At 46.1% G+C, this 21,034-nt stretch overlaps 1 protein-coding gene across 1 annotated transcript in view; it reads left to right on the forward strand.

The window, feature by feature from the left end:
- Positions 1-12,887: 12,887 nt before the first annotated feature.
- Positions 12,888-21,034, forward strand: part of LOC110329962 (pancreatic lipase-related protein 2) — a 16,905-nt gene continuing 8,758 nt past the window's right edge. The window contains exons 1-7 of the mRNA XM_021209912.1: positions 12,888-13,041; positions 13,531-13,685; positions 14,316-14,441; positions 15,024-15,158; positions 15,972-16,083; positions 17,433-17,552; positions 18,942-19,061. Coding sequence (XP_021065571.1) covers positions 12,954-13,041; positions 13,531-13,685; positions 14,316-14,441; positions 15,024-15,158; positions 15,972-16,083; positions 17,433-17,552; positions 18,942-19,061 — 856 coding nt within the window. The 5' untranslated portion in view covers positions 12,888-12,953. The remainder of the gene's footprint in view (positions 13,042-13,530; positions 13,686-14,315; positions 14,442-15,023; positions 15,159-15,971; positions 16,084-17,432; positions 17,553-18,941; positions 19,062-21,034) is intronic.

Genomic DNA, 21,034 nt, shown 5'->3' on the forward strand with positions numbered 1-21,034 from the left:
ATATCATCCTGAGTGAGGTAACCCAATCACCAAAGAACTCACTTGATAGGCACTCACTGATAAGTGGATATTAGCCCAGAAACTTAGAATACCCAAGACACAATTCGCAAAACACAAGAAAATCAAGAAAAGGGAAGACCAATGCGTGAATAGTTCATTCCACCTTAGAATAGGGAACAAAATAACAATGTAAGGAGTGGAGACAAAGTTTGGCACTGAGACAGAAGGAAGGACCATGCAGAGACTGCCCTGCTTGGGGATCCATACCATGATCAGCCACCAAAGCAGACACTATTGCATATGTCAGCAAGATTTCGCTGAAAAGACCCTGATATAGCGGCCTCTTGTGAGGCTATGCCAGTGACTGGCAAATGCAGAAGTGGATGTTCACAGTCATCTATTGGATGGAACACAGGCCCCCCCCCATGGAGGAGCTAGAGAAAGTACCCAAGGAAGTGAAGGGGTCTGCAACCCTATAGGTGGAACAACAATATGAACTAACCAGTACCCCCAGAGCTTGTGTCTCTAACTGCATATGTAGCAGAATATGGCCTATTCTGCCATCATTGGGAAGAGAGGCCCCTTGGTCTTGCAAACTGTATATGCCCCAGTACAGGGGAAGGCCTGGGCCAAGAAGTGGGAGTGGGTAGGTAGGGTACAGGGTGGAGGGAGGGTACAGGGAACTTTCGGGATAGCATTTGAAATGTAAGTAAAGAAAATATCTAATAAATAATAAAAAAGAGGCCATTGTAGAAGAGGGCTTCCCAGTGTAACTGAGAAAAAACTAAATAAACCCTCCAGCCCTGCTGTTGATAGTCATGTGCCTTTAGAAGTTATTCGTTCTGAGGAGTGAATAAATGGCTTAGTGGTTACGAGCATTTGCTGTTCTCAAATAAGACTCAGGTTCAGTTCCCAGCACCCCCAAGATAGCCCAGCAACCATCTATAACTCCAGAGGCTCCAATGCCCACCTCTCACCCCATAGCCAATGGGCATGCACATGAGGCTTGGACATATATGCAGGAAAACAGTCGCACATAAGACAAATGAAAATCTGTTGCTGATTCTGCACACCACATAGCTGAGCAAAATTCACCACACCTCTCTCCTGATGGCCTTGCTTAGATGGCATCTCCCGTGTGTATATTTTGATAACCATCGTTTCTCCTGGCCTTTAAGGCCATTTCTGTCAAAAGCATTTACTTTCCCCTTGGGCTTATGTGGATGCCCTGCAAGTGATTAACACTGTAAAAGGGTGTGGCTTCTCTGCCTTCATCCTGGAGTATGTGGTTACCTTAGCCTTTGGAAATGACGATGTCTGCTCAACTGAACATAGACAGATTGGTATTTAAGGAATATTTATCTGGAACTGAGAGTTCAAGGTTAATTTATCCGAAACTTTCCCAGACTCTCTCACCCTTCTTCAAGACTGAAGACAAGACCAGCAAGATAAAATTATCTAAGATTCTCTCAGGACAACAGAGGCATCAAATCATCAGCTCCAAGAGACTTTCCCACCAGTGGTCTTCCCCTAGTTGAAGCCCCTTCTCTGCCTCTTGCTTAAGGAAAAGGAGCTTGAAGCTGAGGAGCAGGCTATCCTTTCTCCATGCTAGTCCACCGTTTCCTCACTCGCTGGCACTGCAACTGTGTCCTTTCTTCCCTTCCCATCCACTTTGCCTCTTTTGAAATGTCAGATGGACAGATTTGGGCAACAGCAACAGCACAGACCAATGAAGATTCAATAATAAGTAGCCATGCAGTGGTGATAAGAGATGAAGGCAGTAGCAGGGGACGCTCAGCTCCTTGACGATGGGGGCCTCCAAGCAGTCAGGGCTGCTAGATGCTATGTGGTCTGTTTCCACAGCGGGAGCCAGCTGTAGACTTGACCCCACACCACAGGCAAGGTGGCACCCTATTAGCAAAAGAACTCAGTGTAATCTAGATTCTACAATTCTACAAACAGGTATCACAGACTGGCTCTGTATGTGTGACCATGCCAGGTACTAGTCAGAGAGGAAAGCAGAGTAACAACCATATCCAGGGAGGGTTAGTAGCAGTGCGGAACCCAGATGGGCACTGCTGTGTGGCTGTGTTCTGAGTACACAAAGCAAGGTATGCCCTAGGCCAGGGTAACTAGGAAAGGAAATGAGCACATTGGTAAAGTCTTTACTGAGGTGGTAGTTTGGGGCCCAAGTTTGATGAAAGACTAAAGACAGCCCCTTGAGATATCAAGCTGGCAGATAGTTGGAAGGAAGCAGTCCCTGTGGATATACAAACTATAGGGGGTGAGAACTTGCATGAAGTTACTGAGTAGAACCAGATATGATTGAGGTAGTCATGAATGACAGCTCCCTGGTCAAGGGTAAGATGACACTTCAGTCATACTGTGTGATTCTACATAGTGGTGTAGAATCATTGATTTTAAAATAAAGAAAAGCAGAGATTATGATACAGAGATGGAGGGCGAAAAGTAGGTAGGGCATGCCTGCTGGGCACACCACTATCACACCATTTACATCAGCCCTGAGCCTCAAGGACCTACAACCTGAGCCCTAACAGCTACAGTCCTGCAGACATTGGAGTGGCCACTTGCTCCAGGAGTGGGCGAGGCAGTCATAGCCAATGGGGCCTGAAGCTGGAGTGGTGCCAAGCCCCCGCCCTCTTCTTCCCACTGCCTTTCCTAGAGCGTGTGTCCTCACATGCTGTGTGCACCTGGACAAAGTGTCCACACCTGAGATATGCACCTGGACAAAACTCACAGAGAGACAAAGGGCAGGTCCCAAGGTTGCACTGATCTATCTGCATAGGGTCAAGAACTCACTTCCTGTTACTGCTGGATGTGTATTCTCACGGGCACACCCAGGGAGATAATCAGGCTCTGGTTCTCATGGGGCATTTTCCAGGTAGATCTGTTCTTGACAAGTCTGATCAGTTTTCCAGATTTCGGGGGGTACATGGGGCTAGTTTCATTGGACTTTCTGTGTGTTTGTATTGTTGTTTTTTTCTTTTTAAATCAAAAGCCAAGGATGGTTCACAATGCAGATGGGTAGAATCTCTGAAGTAATAAAAATGTGTTTTTGCTGTCATGAAGCTTTGAAATAATTCCAAACACTGACATAGCTTGCTATGTGACATTTGAGCGTCTCCTTCAAGATTAGACTTTGTGTGAGAACTTGGTATAGCTCTCCTTTTCCCTTGGGGATATGGCATCTAATACTGTTGGAATTCCACATGGACATTTCTGACCTCCCATGCTAGACTGGAAAGTACGTATAAACCCAAGAGTGTAATGATACTTTGGAAGCTTAGACGGAAGCAGACAGCGCCCTGTTCATTTCAGGGCCTTGCAACCTAACTCTCAAACACAGGGGTCTGCCGTGTGGTATCACGGGACATGTGTCCTCCAGGATCCCCACCGTGGAGGTCCAATTACCTTTCCTCGTGAACCACTCACATGAGGCTCTGGTTAACCCAACCTGGACTAGGGTTTCTACTGGGTCCTGCTTCCACCCAGGTGGAACAACTAGACTTTAATGATTCTGCGAGGTGCCCACTGTGTGGCTGGTGTACATCTGTGTGGGTAATGTACATCCATCTTCTTCTCTGTGAACTTGGTGTGCATTATCTTCCTCTGTAACCATTGCAAACCTCAGAAAAATCTGCTTTGTATGTGATAAACTCTGTGACTCACGAAAACACATTTAGTCCATCTTCCTGTTTCCACAGTACACAGATTAGCGTGCAACTTATTAACATAAGGTTCAAATGCCATTCAGACCATCTGGAGGCAATATAATGGGGCTGTGAGACAGGAGTGTGCTCAAGCCAGGTGACCTGTGCAAAGGCTGTTTCCTCTCTGGTTTATAGCGTCCTCATACATTCAATGTAGGCAATAAGTGGGCCCTGAATTCCTAGTATTAGTGTCTGTAAGTTCTACCAAGGAAATCAACAGTGTGGTGAGTGATCACCCTCTACCTCAGCTGCTGCAAGTTAAGTGTGTTAACCTCAGGGAGTAGTCCTGGTCTGGCTACAGACCTACAAAGTGAGGAGGGTTATTATAATCCCTGGATATGAGAAGATGGAGTACTTATAAAGAAGGCTTTACGCCCAACCAATCTACACCTTGTTTAAAATCTCCCGAGGTACACAAGCTGGTCCTGGCTTAGGACATCAGAGTGCAAGGATTATCCTTTGAAGACATGGTCAAGACGTTCTATCTCAGCAGCAGACCAGAATCACATTGAAGCATCACACGTGAGTAGTTAAAAAGCAGCCACAAAATTTGACCCTGGGAAAACTAGTGGGTCATTCCCACATTCACGCAGGTGTCGGCCCACGGTGCTGCAGGAGCTTTTCATTTCCAAGGCTTGGTCACACTGTAAAGAAAATTAATTTTGCATTCCTTTGGGAAGAAGTTGCATACTTAGTGTGTAATTTTAATGGTTATTTTAACCAGTTGTGGAAATGAAATTTTTTTTCCCTTGTGCTAACTTGCAGCGAAACTTTTATTTCCTGAGCTGATCCTTGATGAATCAGAATATTCCAGATCATCGTGAGGATGTTTCAGGCACCTACATAGCTGATGACCAAAACTATGGAACATATAGCCTTGGGCTTTGAGAGCAGAAACTTTCTCTAGGGCCCTGGAGGAAAAGGCAAGCATGAGAGGTGTGAGATGTGGCAACTTTGCTGACAGGAGTAAGTGCGGGTGTGAAAGACCATGTAGCTATAATAAAGGCCTGGTCCTGGGTGACTTACAGAGAAAATAATTTTATCATAGTTGTAGAGACACAGGAGCTACAACTGAAGTGTTTGGCTTCTAGTTGAGCCTTCTTTCTGGGAAAAGCAGATGCATTCTACAACCGTCAGGCAGCAAGATAGACATCGAGGGTGACAGGACTCAGTTGGATGCCGGCCACATGGAAGCCATGTCAACTGGCTAGGACTACCGCAGCAAAGTAGAACAGCTGGGTGGCTTCACCAGCAGACACCCTTGCCTTCTGGAGACTAAGAAGCCCAAGAACAAGGTGTAGCCAAGCTTGGTTCTTCCCAAGGGGCACACAAGGGCACGCCTGTCCAGTATCACTCACCCAGATCCTGCTGTCTGCCTACAGTCATTGACATGCCTGTATGCTCTGTGCTTCATAGTCACATGTCCACACTGTGTACATGTTTTAGTTAGGGTTTTACTCCTGTAAACAGACACCATGACCAAGGCAACTCTTGTAAGGACAACATTTAATTGGGGCTGCATTACACATTCAGATGTTCAGTCCATTATCATCAAGGTAGAAGCATGGCAGCATCTAGACAGGCACGGTGCAGGCAGAGCTGAGAGTTCTACATCTTCATCTGAAGGCTGCTAGTGGAAGACTGACTTCCAGGCAGCTAGGATGAGGGTCTTAAATCCCACACCCACAGTGACACACCTACTCCAACAGGGCCACACATTCTAGTAGTGCCACTCCCTGGGTCGAGCATATACAAACCCTAATGGTATGTCTCACTCTCAAATCCAAATTCTCTCCCTTTTATCCAGACAATAATCTCAGTGGAGAAAGGCTTACCCTAATGATTCCATCTTAATTTAGTTACTTCTGTAGAGACAAGACTCTAACTAGACCCTGTTTTGAGGCACTTGGGGAGGGGTCAGGCTTCCAACAATGTTGGGAATGAGAAAAGCATGAGTCAATACATACTAGTAGCCATAATTTGAATGACTGTGAGCACCTACATTTCATATTGAAACTACCCTCCATTTTGGTGGCACTGAGAGATGGGTCCTTATGAGAGGTTGTTAAGTGCCATAAACTTATCAAGAAAGGGACCAGAGAGCCCTTTAGAAAGAGGCATTGGGTTTCTGTCTGACACATCCACGTCTTCTGCCAGGCAAAGATACTCATCACTTTCCAACCACTCTGCCACAGGAGAACCCAGCAAGAACGCATCATCTTGGAAAGCAAAGAACAGATTTTATCAGTCACCAGGTGGTTTGAGTTCCCCATGACAAGAAAACCACATGAACGTGCTAAGACAATGCTTCATACATCCTGTTTAGGAGCTTGGGCCCTGCTTAAATTATGGCCACTTTCTACAGTAATTTTTGCTGTAAAAAGCCAAAGTTACATGTGATATAACCCAGATGGGAGCTCTGCTAGTAAGATTTCTCTTATTAATCATTGGTAATTGTATATTTATTTGTAAATAATCACATGTTCCATGGGACTTTTGGTCCTATAAGAGCTAGGAAGCTGGGTGTGTAATAAGTTCACTATTGTGCCAGCCTCCTGTCTATGTGAAAAATATCTGAGACAAAGAGCTCATGAGTATAGCATGGCTATTTTTCTCTGGATTAGGCATGACCATCACCCTCTTAAAACAGTGAAGCTGTGATTATCTGCACCAGAGCTACCCTATGAAGACTCCCTTGTGGCAGGATGAGGCAGGTAAGACTCCCAAGGGCCCTCCTCTCCTGAAGATCCTAACTACCATTATAGAAGAGATAAGTGATTGACTTAGGTAAAGTTGCCTGAGTCACCCAGGTGCCTGACAGAAAACCAATAAACTCCCTGTTCTACCAAGCTGAACTTCCTTAGGTCTATCAACTCCTGAGGTCTACAGTCCACTGTCACTTGGCCTTGCTGCTTTGACTCTATGGTGGCAAAGTGCATCACAGCATGAACATTCTACAGAGGAAGCTTGTTAACAGCATGACAGTAGGGAAAACAAAGAGCCAGGAAGAGGTCAGACTCAATGTGTCTCATGAATACCTCCTTTGTGACCTCACTTCTTGCATTAGGTTCCACCTCTCAGAGACTCTGACACCTCCCAGTCACCACAAAGACCAAGCCTCCAACACTATGGACCTTTGGCAGAACATTCAAGATCCAAACTATAGCAGTAGAATACAGGAGCCTGATATAGCTGTCTCCCGAGAGGCTCTGCCAGTGCCTGACAAATACAGAAGTGGATGCTCACAGCCATCCACTGGATGGAGAACTGGTTCCCAATGAAGGAGCTAGAGAAAGTATCCAAGGAGCAAAAGGGGTTTGCAGCCCCATAGGAGGAGTAACAATATGAACTAACCTGTACCCCCAGAGCTCCCTGGGACCACCAACCAAAGAAAATACATGGTGGGACTCATGGCTCCAGCTGCATATGTAGCAGAGGATTGCCTAGTCCGTCATCAATGGGAGGAGAGGCCCTTGGTCCTGTGAAGGTTCTATGCCCCAGTATTGGGGAATGCCAGGGCCAGGAAGTGGGCGAGGGTGGGTTGGTGAGCAGGGGAAGGGGAGGAAGGGATAGGGGGTTTTCAGAGGGGAAACTAAGAAAGGGGATAACATTTGGAATGTAAATAAAGAAAATAAGAAAGAAAGAAAGAAAGAAAGAAAGAAAGAAAGAAAGAAAGAAAGAAAGAAAGAAAGAAAGACACTGCACACTATAGTCCCATGGAAATGAATGTGGATGAGGAAGCTAGCGTAGGACTCAGGCATCTGAGGACACAAGGACCTACATAAAGGGCTAGAGCTGGAAAGCCTGAAGGAAGTGCTGTGGCTGCCCTGGACAGGTATACCTTATGTTAGAGAAATGATGTAAGCTAACAAGTTCAAGGCAAAGGGGATAGAGAAGAGGTAGAAGACTGACAGGCCTCTAGTGTAAGGACAGGATGACCCAAGCCAGTCCCAGGCCCGAGGCAGTGGAAGTGCCAGTTGGCAAAGATAAGGCTCCAATCTAGCTTTGTAGCCACATGTGGTTGGCAAAGAGATTTTCCCACAGGAGGTGACCTCCAGCCCCTTCACCTACTTCCAGCAGGCAACTGGAAGAACCTCCAGTCTTCTTGGAGCCTCAAAAAATGGCTTGCAGATGAAAGGGAACAGGCATGGGCAAGCAAGTAGAAGGTAATGAGATCCTAGATCCAGTGGATTATCCTACAGAAGAGACTGAGAAATATCTGAACTCAAGGGCACCCTGTGACTTTTCCTTCAACCAATACTCCAACATGCCCCCACTGTGTGTGTGTGTGTGTGTGTGTGTGTGTGTGTGTGTGTGTGTGTGTGTAGGGGAGGCATCCAGCCCCCCTTTGGAGGCAGTTTAGTTGAAGACTAGGGTTCCTAAATTCCATCCATTCTGTGGGTCAACAAGTTAAGACATGCAGGAATAGAGAAGAGTACTAACATAGAAAATGGGGCCCTTGGATTAAGGACCCACTCTTCCATTCCTCCACACTCAGCTCTTAACCTTTCTGGGTCCCAACTGTGTCAGCTGAAGAGGGACTTGGCATGTCTCTGCTTCACAGTTTTACACTGCTCTTAGAACATAGGTTCAATCGCTGACATTTTCTCGGAGGACAACTTGTATGACCACCATCTAATTTTGTTTTCCACACCTAACTATCTCCACCTGTCCTCTGATCTATGGTCCCCAAATATTCAGCTCTCTCATCACCTTGAGTACCATCAGCTCTTACAAAATTTCTTATCCACTTGAATGGGGATTGAAATTATAACAGGCCTGGAAGGAATCACTTGTATCCTTCCCTTTGACTCTGAACCAGTCTATTGTAACAATAACTCCCAGGAATCTCACATGGAAAAGAAAAGGGCTACACCAGAGTCACTCAGAAGGGGAATTTTCTTCTGGAGATTTGCAACTTGTCAGCAAACCTTGAGGGAGGATGAAGCCAAAACAAGGATGGGTTAGCTGTGGGAGGGACCATACCTTGACAAACTACTTAGATATTCGTAATTCTGGCTCCTTTTTTTTTTTTTCTTTATTTTTAATTAAAGATTATATTATCTTATACCCAATGTTCCCAAAATTTGACTAGAAAAATTGTAAAAATTATCAATAATTTCAGCAAAGTGTTATGATTCATAATTGACATAAAATTCACCTGTCTTAATACATATGAGTAACAAGCATGCTGAGAAAGAGATCATGTATACACGCTCCTCTTCCCAGTTTCTCAAATAAAATAAAAATATTTAGAATATACATGACAAAAGAGATTTTAAAAAACCTCTACAATGAAAATTTTAAATGTGTGAAGAAAGAGATTAAGAAACATACTAAAATTTGAAGACCTCCCAAGCGTATAGCTTAGTAGAATTAACATTGTGAAAAAAGACCTTCCTACCAAAACAATTTACTGATTCAATGAAATCACAATCAACATCCTCATCTCATTGTTCACATGAATAGCAAGAAAATCCTCAATTTGATATGGAGCAACAAAAGACCCAGAATAGCCAATTAGTCCAAGATAAGTATCTGTTTCTATGTATACTGCTTGTTTTAAGTGCTAAGCGCATCTGTCTAAGACCCCAACTTTTATATATCTGTTTCTATTGAGTTGATTTTGTATCAGAATGGCTTCTCCAGCTTGTTTCTTGGGACCATTTGTTCGGAATTGTTTTCCAACCTTTTACTCTGAGGTAGTGTCTGTCTTTGTCATTGAGGTGTGTTTCTTGTATGCAGCAAAATGCTGGATCCTGTTTACGTATCCAGTCTGCTAGTCTATGTCTTTTTACTGGGGAGTCAAGTCCATTGATGTTGAGATATTAAGGAAAAGTGATTGTTGCTTCCTGTTATTTTTGTTGTTAGAGGTAGAATTATGTTTGTGTGGCTATCTTATTTGGGTTTGTTGAAAGATTACTTTCTTGCTTTTTCTAGGGTGTAGTTTCCCTCCTTGTGTTGGTGTTTTCCATTTATTATCCTTTGTAGGGCTGAATTTATGGAAAGATATTGTGTAAATTTGGTTTTGTCATGGAACATCTTGTTTTCTACAATCTATGGTAATTGAGAGTTTTGCTGGATATAGTAGCCTGGGCTAGCATTTGTGTTCTCTTAGGGTCTGTATGACATCTGACCAGGATCTTCTAGCTTTCATAGTCTCCATTGAGGAGTCTGGTGCAATTCTGATAGGTCTGCCTTTATATATTACTTGACCTTTTTCCCTTACTGCTTTTAATATTCTTTCTTTGTTTAGTGCATTTGGTGTTGATTATTATGTGATGGGAGAAATTTCTTTTCTAGTCCAGTCTATTTGAAGTTCTGTAAGCTTCTTGTATGTTCTTGTATGTTCACATCTCTTTCTTTAGGTTAGGGAAGTTTTCTTCTATAATTTTGTTGGAGATATTTACTGACCCTTTAAGTTGGGAATCTTCACTCTCTCCTATACCTATCACCCTTAGATTTGATCTTCTCATTGTGTCCTGGATTTCCTGGATGTTTGAGGTTAGGAGCATTTTTGCATTTTGCATTTTCTTTGACTGTTATGTCAATGTTTTCTATGGTATCTTCTGCACCTAAGATTCTCTCTTCTATCTCTTGTATTCTGTTGGTGTTGCTTGCATCTATGACTCCTGATATCTTTCCTAGTTTTTCTAACTCCAGGGCTATCTCCCTTTGTGATTTCTTTATTGTTTCTATTTCCATTTTTAGATCTTGGATGGTTTTGTTCATTTCCTCCACCTGTTTGATTGTGCTTTTCTGTAATTCTCTAAGGGATTTTTATGTTTTGTCTTCAAGGGCTTCTACCTGTTTACCTATATTCTCCTGAGTTTCTTTAAGGGATTTATTTATGTCCTTCTTAAAGTTCTCTATCATTATAAGATGTGATTTTAAATCCTAATCTTGCTTTTCCAGTGTGATGGTGTATCCAGGACTTGCAATGTTGGAAGAATTGGGTTCTGATGATGCCAAGTAACCTTGGTTTCTGTTGCTTATGTTCTTATGCTTGCCTCACACCATCTGGTCATTGCTAGTGCTACCTGCCCTCACTATATATGACTAGAGCAGGTCCTTCCTGAGAATCTGGGTGTGTCAGAACTCCTCAGAATCCAGCTGTCTCTGTGATTCTGAGAACATGGGTATGTCAGACTTCCTGGGAGTCAAGCAGCCTCTGGGACTCCGAGATCCTGGTATGACCAAGCCCCTGGGATCCTGTGTTTTTTAGAGGGCCTGGGAGTGGAGGTTCCCCTGGGTGTTATGGGACTGGTTGCAGAGTTCAGGCCCAATGTCTGCTCAGGGCACCTGCCCAGACTGGAAGGAGCCCATGTCACTGGTTGGGCAGGGTTCCTGTGTCCCTGGATCCCGTTGGTCCCAGTTATTCCCGGTGATGTTGGGACAGATGTTCTCTGGACCTCTTCTTAAACCTAAACCTCATATCAGGATCTCGAAGATAGAAGAGAGTGTGTGTGTTTGAGGGGGTGGGATGGGGTGTGCAACATGGATAACAGAGATGGACAGATAGTCATTGGCTCTCTTTATCCCTCTTCTCACTGTGGCCAAACTGAACAAATTGTATTATGCTTTAAACTATTAATTTGGGTATTTTAATTGGCTTGTCAAGGATGAATGCCTGAACCTGGCTTGTTGAGGCATAGGCTGTGACCCTTAATCTGGTAACAAATGATGTCTTCCTTTGGTGTGACTCTTGCTTGGATGGAAAGATGGCATCTTGTAGAATCTCACATTTGAAGGCAGTGAAGGAATAGACAATTCAAATGAAGACAATCCTGAAACATGACTTCTGTCCTGAAGTGAGGCAGAGAACTCAAACTCCACTAAGCAAACGCCTGTGCAGTTTTCTAGTGAGTCTAGCTTTTGGAAAGTGTTTCCTCATGTGGCATAAGTCTATTTTATTGGACTTCTGGAAGCGAGGATGGCCACAACCTATCCTTGGCCTTCAGAACAAAACCTGGAACCTGGGAATAACAGGAAAGACTTCTCACATTACATGAACTGTAACTCTCCCTGGTGTCTAGCTCTCCCTCAGAGCAGTGTGTGCCAGGAGAGCCACCACTGTTCTCTATGGAGAGGTTTCCATTGATTCCTTGGCTGATCTGTGGCTGGAGACATGGTCACACTCAACCAGGCCTAGGAGTTGCTCACGTATTCAGAAGAGGTGGGGGCCTGCTGATGTCAAGACACTCTGTAGAAAACCACACAGTTACCTGTGATATCTCAGCAACTACCCATGATCTCTCGGTGATGTCTGTTTCCCTTGGTCAGAGACTAGAATCAAGGGTGTTGAGTGGTCACCAGTCTTTAATGACCACAGCCTCAGTACCAGATGGGCTGCTTAGCTCAGTGAAACCTGGGCAAGCGGAGAACATCTGAGGGATGTTAAAGCTAGGAAATACCAACTTGGATACTTTCCCACTGTATCCTTCAGTGTGTCCACGCAATGCCAACTTGAAACACGGCAGGGTGGCACCTGGCTATTCACTCAGAACAGCTTCTTAGCTTTGAAGGAAAGAAAACATTTCTACCTCTTATCTCCAGGTCAAAGTACCACAGGTGCTTTGCAAATGGAAAACATTGTTTCTAAACAAACCTGGTTGGAAACAAAGTCATTGGTATGGCTATCTCCTCTACCTTCTGTGCCTTTCCAGCCTCTTTCTGAGTTCACTGAGGCTGAGGACTGCTGGCCACATGTTCCACCCCTCAAGTGACCAAGGTGTGTATATTCACAAATACTCCTTTTCATTGTTTATGATAACTGGGATTTAGAGCACTTGTGTGCAGCTTTATCTCTCCTGCCCTGGCATTTCTTCAATGGAGTCCAAAACAGAAAACTTGTTTATAAAGGGTCATGGCCTCTGGTCATAACTATACATCCCAATGTAGCACAGTAAGTCATAGTGCCACCTGAACAAGGAGAGAAGCTGGGCTTAGGGCCAAAAGGGGGTGTGACTTCAGGAGAAGACTTTGAGCCAGCCTGAAGATCCCAGGGTGGTGCAGCCTCAATCATTAAACTCCGGGAGGCCTCAGCATCTGGTCCCGCCCACTGGTGATAGCCCCACCTACACAGCCTCCTGTACCGCCCACCCGGGACAGCCCCACCTATACAGTCCAGGCTGCTGGTCTTCTAGTTGTTCACATTCCCCAGTGCACTCCAGAATTAACTGCCTCTTTGGGTCCGGCCTCTGCTGACCTTATCCCTAACCTATGCCTATGGATGTCCATGGATGTCTGTTTCCATCTGTGCAGATGTTGCTCTGCTGGCTTGTCAGCCTTCTTCTGGCCACAGTCGGAGGTGAGGATGCTGTCACCATCCCTCTAGAGAAAAGATGATGTCCTGAGCTTGATATCGTGGAGACTGAGATGGATAAATAGCGTGTCATGCTTAGTAAGAACTTAATGTTTAAGTAATTAGTTAATGCTAAGTAGTAAGTACTTAATGTGAAGAGCCGTGTGACTTGCACTGAGCTGCCTGGCAGCTTCCTGGGCTATTTTATCACAGGTGAATGTGCTTTGAGTTTTGCCTGTGGGCAAGGGTGCTTACTAAGCACGCCATTGAAGGACAAACCTAAGACCCTCAGTGTAGAGTGTCTGAGGAAGAAGCCTGGAAGTGTGTATGTGTTAGGTGTGTCTAGCACCCAGCAGCTCTTACAAGTGCAGAAGTCTGGGGATCTACAAGGTGATCCAGGGTCCACCTGGAAAAACTTCCTGAGATAGATGACGTTATTCCTTCCCAGAGCCTTATGCCTGTCCTGTTTGTGATTTGTTCTCTTTTCCCCTCCAGGGAAAGAGGTTTGCTATGGACGCCTTGGATGCTTTTCCAATGACAAGCCCTGGGCAGGGATGATTCAGCGGCCTTCGAAGATCTTCCCTTGGTCCCCAGAGGACATTGATACCCGCTTTCTTCTGTACACAAATGAGAATCCAAACAACTACCAAGTAAGTGTGGGCATGGCGTGTCTGTGTTGGATGACAGGAGTCGATATGAACCACATACTGGGGCCACTAAGTGGCTGGCTAGGGCATAATTAACACTTTGGAACTGTCCTCCTAGTGTGGGAGTTCTTGGCTCTAAGCCCTGAGTATCTCAAAAAATATACAAATAAAATACAGAAGTGTGCACGGGGACATTTATGGAGAAGCCCAGGCAGAACCCATCTCAGCCCTCCATCCCTTCTCTCGGGGCCATGGAGCAGTAATGTATGTAAAGCAAAGAATCTCTTAGCTAGCAGAGGAAGCCTAAAGGCCCTTCTCAGGACAGTTTGTCCAAATAGACACGATAAAATGTAATGGGCTACAAAGAAAATCAGAGATTGGAAACAGTCATCAGCATGTGAACAAGACAGAAAATGTGTAGCATCGTATTAAATGTGCTGTTTTATTATCTCAGTAAAGATTGATCTGGTTCAAGCTTCATGAAGACAGACAGAGAACATGTGCTTTCCAGATTCACGGGACTCAGCCACGGGGTTCTAGACCTGGGATCTCACTGGTCCCGTCGGTCTGGCTGCCACAGGTCTGCAGATGGGCCAGGACAGCATTCAAATTCATCTTGTCTAATTTAACCAGATAATCTCTGCCACGGACCCAGCCACCATCAATGCTTCCAACTTCCAAATGGACCGCAAGACACGTTTCGTTATCCATGGATTCATAGACAAGGGAGAGGAAGGCTGGTTGCTGGATATGTGCAAGGTTGGTACCCATCCTTCTTACCCAAATCCCACACCCCGTGCCCTTGACACAGGAAAGGGAATGTTCCTGTAGAGGGAGACTCTTTCAAAAATCCACCAAGGAAAACATGCTTCTTGGGCCTCTGTTGTCAGATTCTCCCACTCACTCACAGCCAGCAAGCCTCAGAGGTGGGGACTCCACATGCTACATTTTATCTCTGACTCATGTAACGTTAAAACAAATATGTTTCCATCTTAAGCTCCACTAGCTCCTGGTTGAGTTCTGTGTCTGTGCTGGAAGCCACTGGCTGGGAGCAGGTTTGGAGCCTTTGAAATGCACTAGTGCACCAGATGACCTGATTGTGAGCTTTATCGCCTAAGGATTTGTTTAGACCTGGCTTTGAGCCCTGAGACTAGGAAAAGATCCCCTCAAGCCTCAGTTTCCATATCTATTATGTATGATGAGTATACCGGAAAGGTCAGCTGTGCCAGGTGGAAGGGAAACTGAAATGCTAACAAAGGATCAGGTTACTCTTGGAGGTGAATTCTGAGGTGTGCCACCTGGTCTTTCACGAAGTTTGTTCTCTCTCTTTCTCTGCCCTAGAAAATGTTTCAAGTGGAGAAAGTGAACTGTATTTGCGTTGACTGGAAGCGCGGATCCAGGACTGAATACACCCAAGCCGCCTACAACACTCGGGTCGTGGGCGCTGAGATTGCCTTCTTGGTGCAAGTGTTGTCGGTAATGGTCAAGTCTGGGGCAGTGTCGGAGTGGGATGGAGTTAGAGAGGGGTGGGGTCAGGGGGAGGAGCTATGGAGGAGTGGCGTTAGATTGGGGTAGAGTTGGAGGTGTGGAGTTAGACAGAGGAGGCGTTAGAGGGGCGGCATTAGAGGGGCACAGCTGGAGGGGCAGGACACACACCTGGCACACAGAGGTTGCTAGGGATCATAGGGCAGGCCTGGGGCCACAAGTCAAGGAAGCCAAGTTCTCAACCCCTTCTGAGGTGAAGCAACAACCTTTCTCCTCGCTGTCTACAATGCCCTAGATGTGGGCCAGGGAGCCTCGGTTTCCCCTTCTAACATAAGGCTGCAAGCTGTTCTGGGAAGAGTGAGCAGATTGTGACACCCAGCAGTTCTCTCTGAAAGACAGCTTTGGGCTTTATCTTTTACCATATGGGACAGGGATGGGGTGGGGTGGGGGACTTAACACTTGGCTCCCTTTCTTCCCTGTTGTAAGTTCTGGAGGGCCCAAAGCTTCCCTCTCACTGCATGCCAGTCCCCTTAAGATCAGGGCAGAGGTCTTCACTGCAACACCAGGTGGCGGCAGCAGCCAGAGAGGTGGCCTGCAGTTAGCATGGTGGCCACTGGCCAGCACTGTTGCTGCGCGTAGCAGCAGGAAATCTTTCCCCAAGGAGCCAGCAGCCTTATCTCCTGGGCTATTCCCCTGGAGTCTCCAGCTCCATCCCACCTGCCTTCTGGCAAGGGCCAGGCTCTACTCCCCAATCTTCCCGTTCCCAAGTGCTTCCAGGGGACCTAACACTCCCTCTTTCCACAGACAGAGATGGGGTACAGCCCAGAGAACGTGCACCTCATCGGCCACAGCTTGGGCTCACATGTGGCTGGGGAAGCAGGCAGGAGGCTGGAGGGCCATGTGGGCAGGATCACAGGTAGGAGTCCTGGGAGCCAGTCAGAGGTCTTAGGGGCCCCAGGGAGTAGGGGAAACCTGTCCATGCCTGTTCTACAGCAGAGAATACCCTTTCTCTTCCTCTTCCTCTTCCTCCTCCTCTCCCTCTTCCTCCTCCTCCTCCTCCTCCTCCTCCTCCTCCTCCTGATATTAGGTGATGTCCTGATTCAAAAAGAATTGCTTTTCTTAATTAATGCCTGCTATAAAATCCATAGTCATAGATAAAAATGTGTTTGTAAAACAAGAAAAATATAACCAGGTTCAGAACCCTAGCTTCAGAGACATTACTGCTGTCATGTCACAAAGTTATTTTGGTTTGCTTTTAAATGGTATGATTTTAAAATACCCAACTTTATCAGTTCTACTTCTTGAATGTTTTAGCTCAGTTGGGCACGGCCAGAAAGAGACTTATCATTTAGGAAGTGCCTGGTGAATGAAGGGATCATTAGAAGCAGTTAATGCACATAAAAACATACCCAAACAGCTTTTCACTTTGTGCAGTCAAGCCAATATGTAACCGTCCCCCTCTCTGGTGGCTTGAAGGATAGCAATAGAATTTATAGTCCTGTAGACATTTTCAGTTCACAGAGGCCTGTGTTACATCCGTTCATGGGACCTTCCTAAGCCTGAAAGATGGATGGCCTATTCTCACGCTCTGGATGAGAGTAGATGGACAGGCATGTCACATTTTTCTCATCCCCGCCTCTCTCTTAAAAATGATGGTCATAGTATCTGCTTTAGGAAATCCACAGACCAGTCCAGAACGTAGAAAACTAGGTAGACAGAATTCAAATCAGAATTTACGAGCATAAAATAATAACAGTGGTTAGGAAAGCCTGGGGAAGGAGCAATAAAGTTTCCATGAAGAGGTTGTATCTGAGCCTGGGCTTAGTGAAGGGGGAACTGGATAAAGGGAGAATGTGCTGAAGGGTCAGAGGCTGAGAGGTACAGCTCAGAAAGGTCAGAGGCTGAGTGAGAGGTACAGCTCAGAAAACCATGTGGAGGAGGGGTGGGTCTCGGGGACTGGGGAGCAGCTGAGTGAGGCCACGGAGCTTATGATCTCTGTGTGAGGGAAATCAGGAAGGAGGGATGAGAGGTGTGTGCCCCAGGTCCTCCCTGGAGATGACTCTTGGGATTTCTAAGTATGCTCTGGGCAGTATTCCTGTTCCCACCTCTGTTCTGGTTTCTAGACCAGGAGCTGCGGCCTCTGGGAGCAGCCACCTCTGGGATATGCAGGTCTTTACCCAGCACACCTCACCTCAGTTTGTGGCTTGTCACTTAGACCTTGTCCTTCCCAGGCTGTGATGTTTCTATGTGTATTCTACCTTTCAGGGCTGGACCCTGCAGAGCCCTGTTTCCAAGGCCTACCCGAGGAAGTTCGGTTGGACCCATCGGATGCCATGTTTGTAGACGTGATCCACACTGATAGTGCCCCCATAATCCCCTATCTAGGTGAGCTCTACACCCATTCTTTGTGACCTGCGGCTGATAGCATTGTGTCCAACTGACACTCCCCAGAGACATTAAATATGGTTACCTACAGAGCACCTTAGGTCTCCATCGATAACAATGGGCACCAGGCACAAACAGTTATCCAGTACAATGCCACTGGTACAGTGTGACCCCCCAAGCTGAACCACAAATGCTTCTATATCCCCGGGAGGCTATGACTCCTCAAGGCTTGCATCCCTCCCTGGATCCAGAGGAATAGATGTTTTCACTTGACCAGACTGAAAGTTTTTATACTTAACTCTTTATTTTAAAAAGTTGCCAAATTTTTGGTATCGTTGTCCTGTTGGAACTACAGCCTTTCACTTAATTCTTCTAAAATAAGCATTCTTTTTTTCAGTCCTGTGCATCCTATAACTGCTCAAGAAATATGCACCTATAGGGTCTGTTCACCTATAGGGTCTGTTTTAATGATGATGATAAAGATTATGGCAGGGGTATCATTTACTGAATACTTAGCATGTGTTGCACTAAACATCGTGCACATAAAAGCTTATTATGGAATACCCTAAAAGGGAAACTGTCCCCCCACCTCACAGCTGAGGAGACTCTGAGACTGATCATGAAGTCAGTCAGTGGAATCAGGTCTGATCATAGCTCTGTGTACCTTGAAGTCTAAAGTTCCCCCCCATTTGCCTATCACTCCCTAAGTAATCTCTGGAGTCCCACTGTAGCAACACAGTCTCGAAGGTCTGAAATGTGGTTCGGTTTTAGAGAATTTCTGTTGTATGCTCACCATATCACAAATTTTAAAAAATCGTAGCGCAAGGGGCTTGTTTAAAAGCACATACTGCACTTGGAGAGGACCCGAGACCGGTTCCTAACACCTATGATGGGCAGCTCACAGTGCTCCATAGCTCTACCTCAGGCAGTAGATACCTCTGTCTCTGAGGGTACCTGCACTCATGTGAGTGTGTGTGCACACTCACACATCCTCAATGTACATATAACTAAAAATTACCGAAACCAAGTACTTAAAAGAATAAATGTAATGCAAATGCTACTATATACATGCCTTATGATCTTATATTTATCAATACCATCCAGGGTCTCTCCAAGACAGACAGAAAGGCACGCATACAAATAGATGCATACACACTTGCCTGTACCTTGCCCACTGCCTCCCCCACTCACTCCCTGTGTTGGTCCTTCTTTCCTGCCCTGCCCGTTGCCCATCTCTGAGAACTCTCTGCAAAAAAGAGCTGGTGTGGCTAAGGGGGAAAATACCAAGGAGGCTTGTGCTCCTGCTCAAGTGGACTGACACGCCCCGACACCAGGATGTAACGCTGGGACCGTGTACACCCCGACTTACTTCTGCTTCAAATGTTTCAGGTTTCGGAATGAGCCAAAAGGTTGGCCATCTGGATTTCTTTCCCAACGGAGGGAAGGAAATGCCTGGATGTCAGAAAAACATTATTTCCACCATTGTTGATATCAACGGAATATGGGAAGGTACGTGTGTTCGAGAGAAAGGATGCGGCACCTGCCCAGTTGGGGATGGAAGCAGAGTGTAAGAGTCTGGCCACTGTAGCAATGGACTTGCTGCCTTCTGTTGTCTTGATCTGAGTCAGGAATTTCACAATCTAAGATACTTTCTGTGTCCCTACGTCATACATGCAGGCATTAAGTACCTGGAGGGCTACATACTTTGTCCAGGGCTACACAATATATAAGCCTAGCTTCTTACTGAAGGGCTCTCAGTTGTCAGGACAGGGGCTGGATGGGTACAGTATCAAACACCCAGCTCTGGATGCCAGGACAGGGGCTGGATGGGCCACCCAGCTCTGGATGCCAGGCCAGGGGCTGGATGGGCTCAGTAACAAACACCCAGCTCTGGATGCCAGGACAGGGGCTGGATGGGCCACCCAGCTCTGGTTTTGCCTTCACATGTTCTCAGCACCTGCTCCTTGAAGAACTGCAGAACTCCACAGGATGTGGGGGCTCTGCCTTTCTTGCTATTGACGGATTGACTATGCCAGACAGGGAACGGAGCTGACTAGAAGAAGATGCACTCAGGGTTTCCGGGAGGCCTGGCAGCCATGTGACTTCCTGAAGCCTGTGTGTGACTTTGTTCATCTTCAGAGCAGAACTTACAGGCTTAATATTGGCGACATCTGAGAGACATTGATAGGCCTGCCCCTTCCTTGTTCAAGCTTTCCGTTACTCTTTGCCCCTTCCCTGAGATCAGGCTTCATGTTCTTTCTGGGAGAGGGGGCTTTGGGTCAGTAAACAACTTGTCGACCTGTTTCTTAAATCGTAAACTTCATGTGGCTGGGTCTTAATGAACACGCCCCATTACCCCGAGCCCTGGCCCTGGCCCTGGCCTGAAGCAAGACCAAGCACATGTTGAGTGGCTTTTTGCAGTCTTTAAATGTCCCGTGTGCTCAGTGTCTGCAAGAAGTATGGAGAAAGCGACATCCAGCGTGAATGACAGAGCTTTTGACCGCTTGGCCCCTTACCAGGTAACTCATTGGGGACTGGCTGTTCTCCCCCTAAAAAAGCCTGAGTTGTGATAACAGCAGTCCCCTCCCATAAGTGACGAGAAGGCACACACAATAGCAGAGAACCCAGTTTAATTAAAGAGGCAATTTAGAGTGAACCAGTCCATGAGCACCAGAGCATGTTTCTATTGTGTCACGAAAGTCACACAGCCGCTGGGCACAGGGAACAATTGAACACACTTTCGCCTCTATTATGGGATCCCTGAGCAGCAATTTTGGATCAAAGAAACAATTAAGTTTTAAGGCAGGTTCTGTTGTCTACTGAGGGCACTGGTGTGAGCCCTGAACTGGAGGCTGGGTTATGAGCACAGCAGGCAGGGTTAGGAGCCCAGGGAGCAAAGCTACCCCACCCGTAATGGGAACAGGTCCTTTCTTGATGAGGGACTCCCAAGAATGGCCTTTGTAGGTCTCTCCACGGGAAGATTTACATCAAGTAACTAGAGAAATGAAAAGTGATTTCTCCAACAAGTCATCTTTGGGTCAAAGTCGAAGGTGGTACAGCAGAATCACCCAGCAGACAGGAGTTGTTACACAGCCTTAACAGTGAGGCCCAAGATGGCTGGTCCCAAGGAAAGGCTGTGCACCCACATGGCTGCTGGGCTGGGAATCCTGACAAGAAGTCAGCTCACACTCAGTACAGACTCAAACATCATAGACCTAACAGCATGAACCAGTCATGGTCGTATGAACCCAAAGGTGCAGAAATCACAGATTAGGATCACTGCCTGTTGACTATCTAGTCTCTCTCTCTCTCTCTCTCTCTCTCTCTCTCTCTCTCTCTCTCTCTCTCACCTCAGAGAAATTGGGATTGCAGCTAGTCACAGAAATGCCCCATTCCCAAAACAGACAAGGCCACTTCACTTCCTAGAATTTTCTGATCCTCCGACTCCTATTCTAGCAACTGGCGGAAGAGACCGGTTCACT

The sequence above is a fragment of the Mus pahari genome, chromosome 1 (genome assembly GCF_900095145.1).
Source record: "Mus pahari chromosome 1, PAHARI_EIJ_v1.1, whole genome shotgun sequence".
Taxonomy (NCBI): domain Eukaryota; kingdom Metazoa; phylum Chordata; class Mammalia; order Rodentia; family Muridae; genus Mus; species Mus pahari.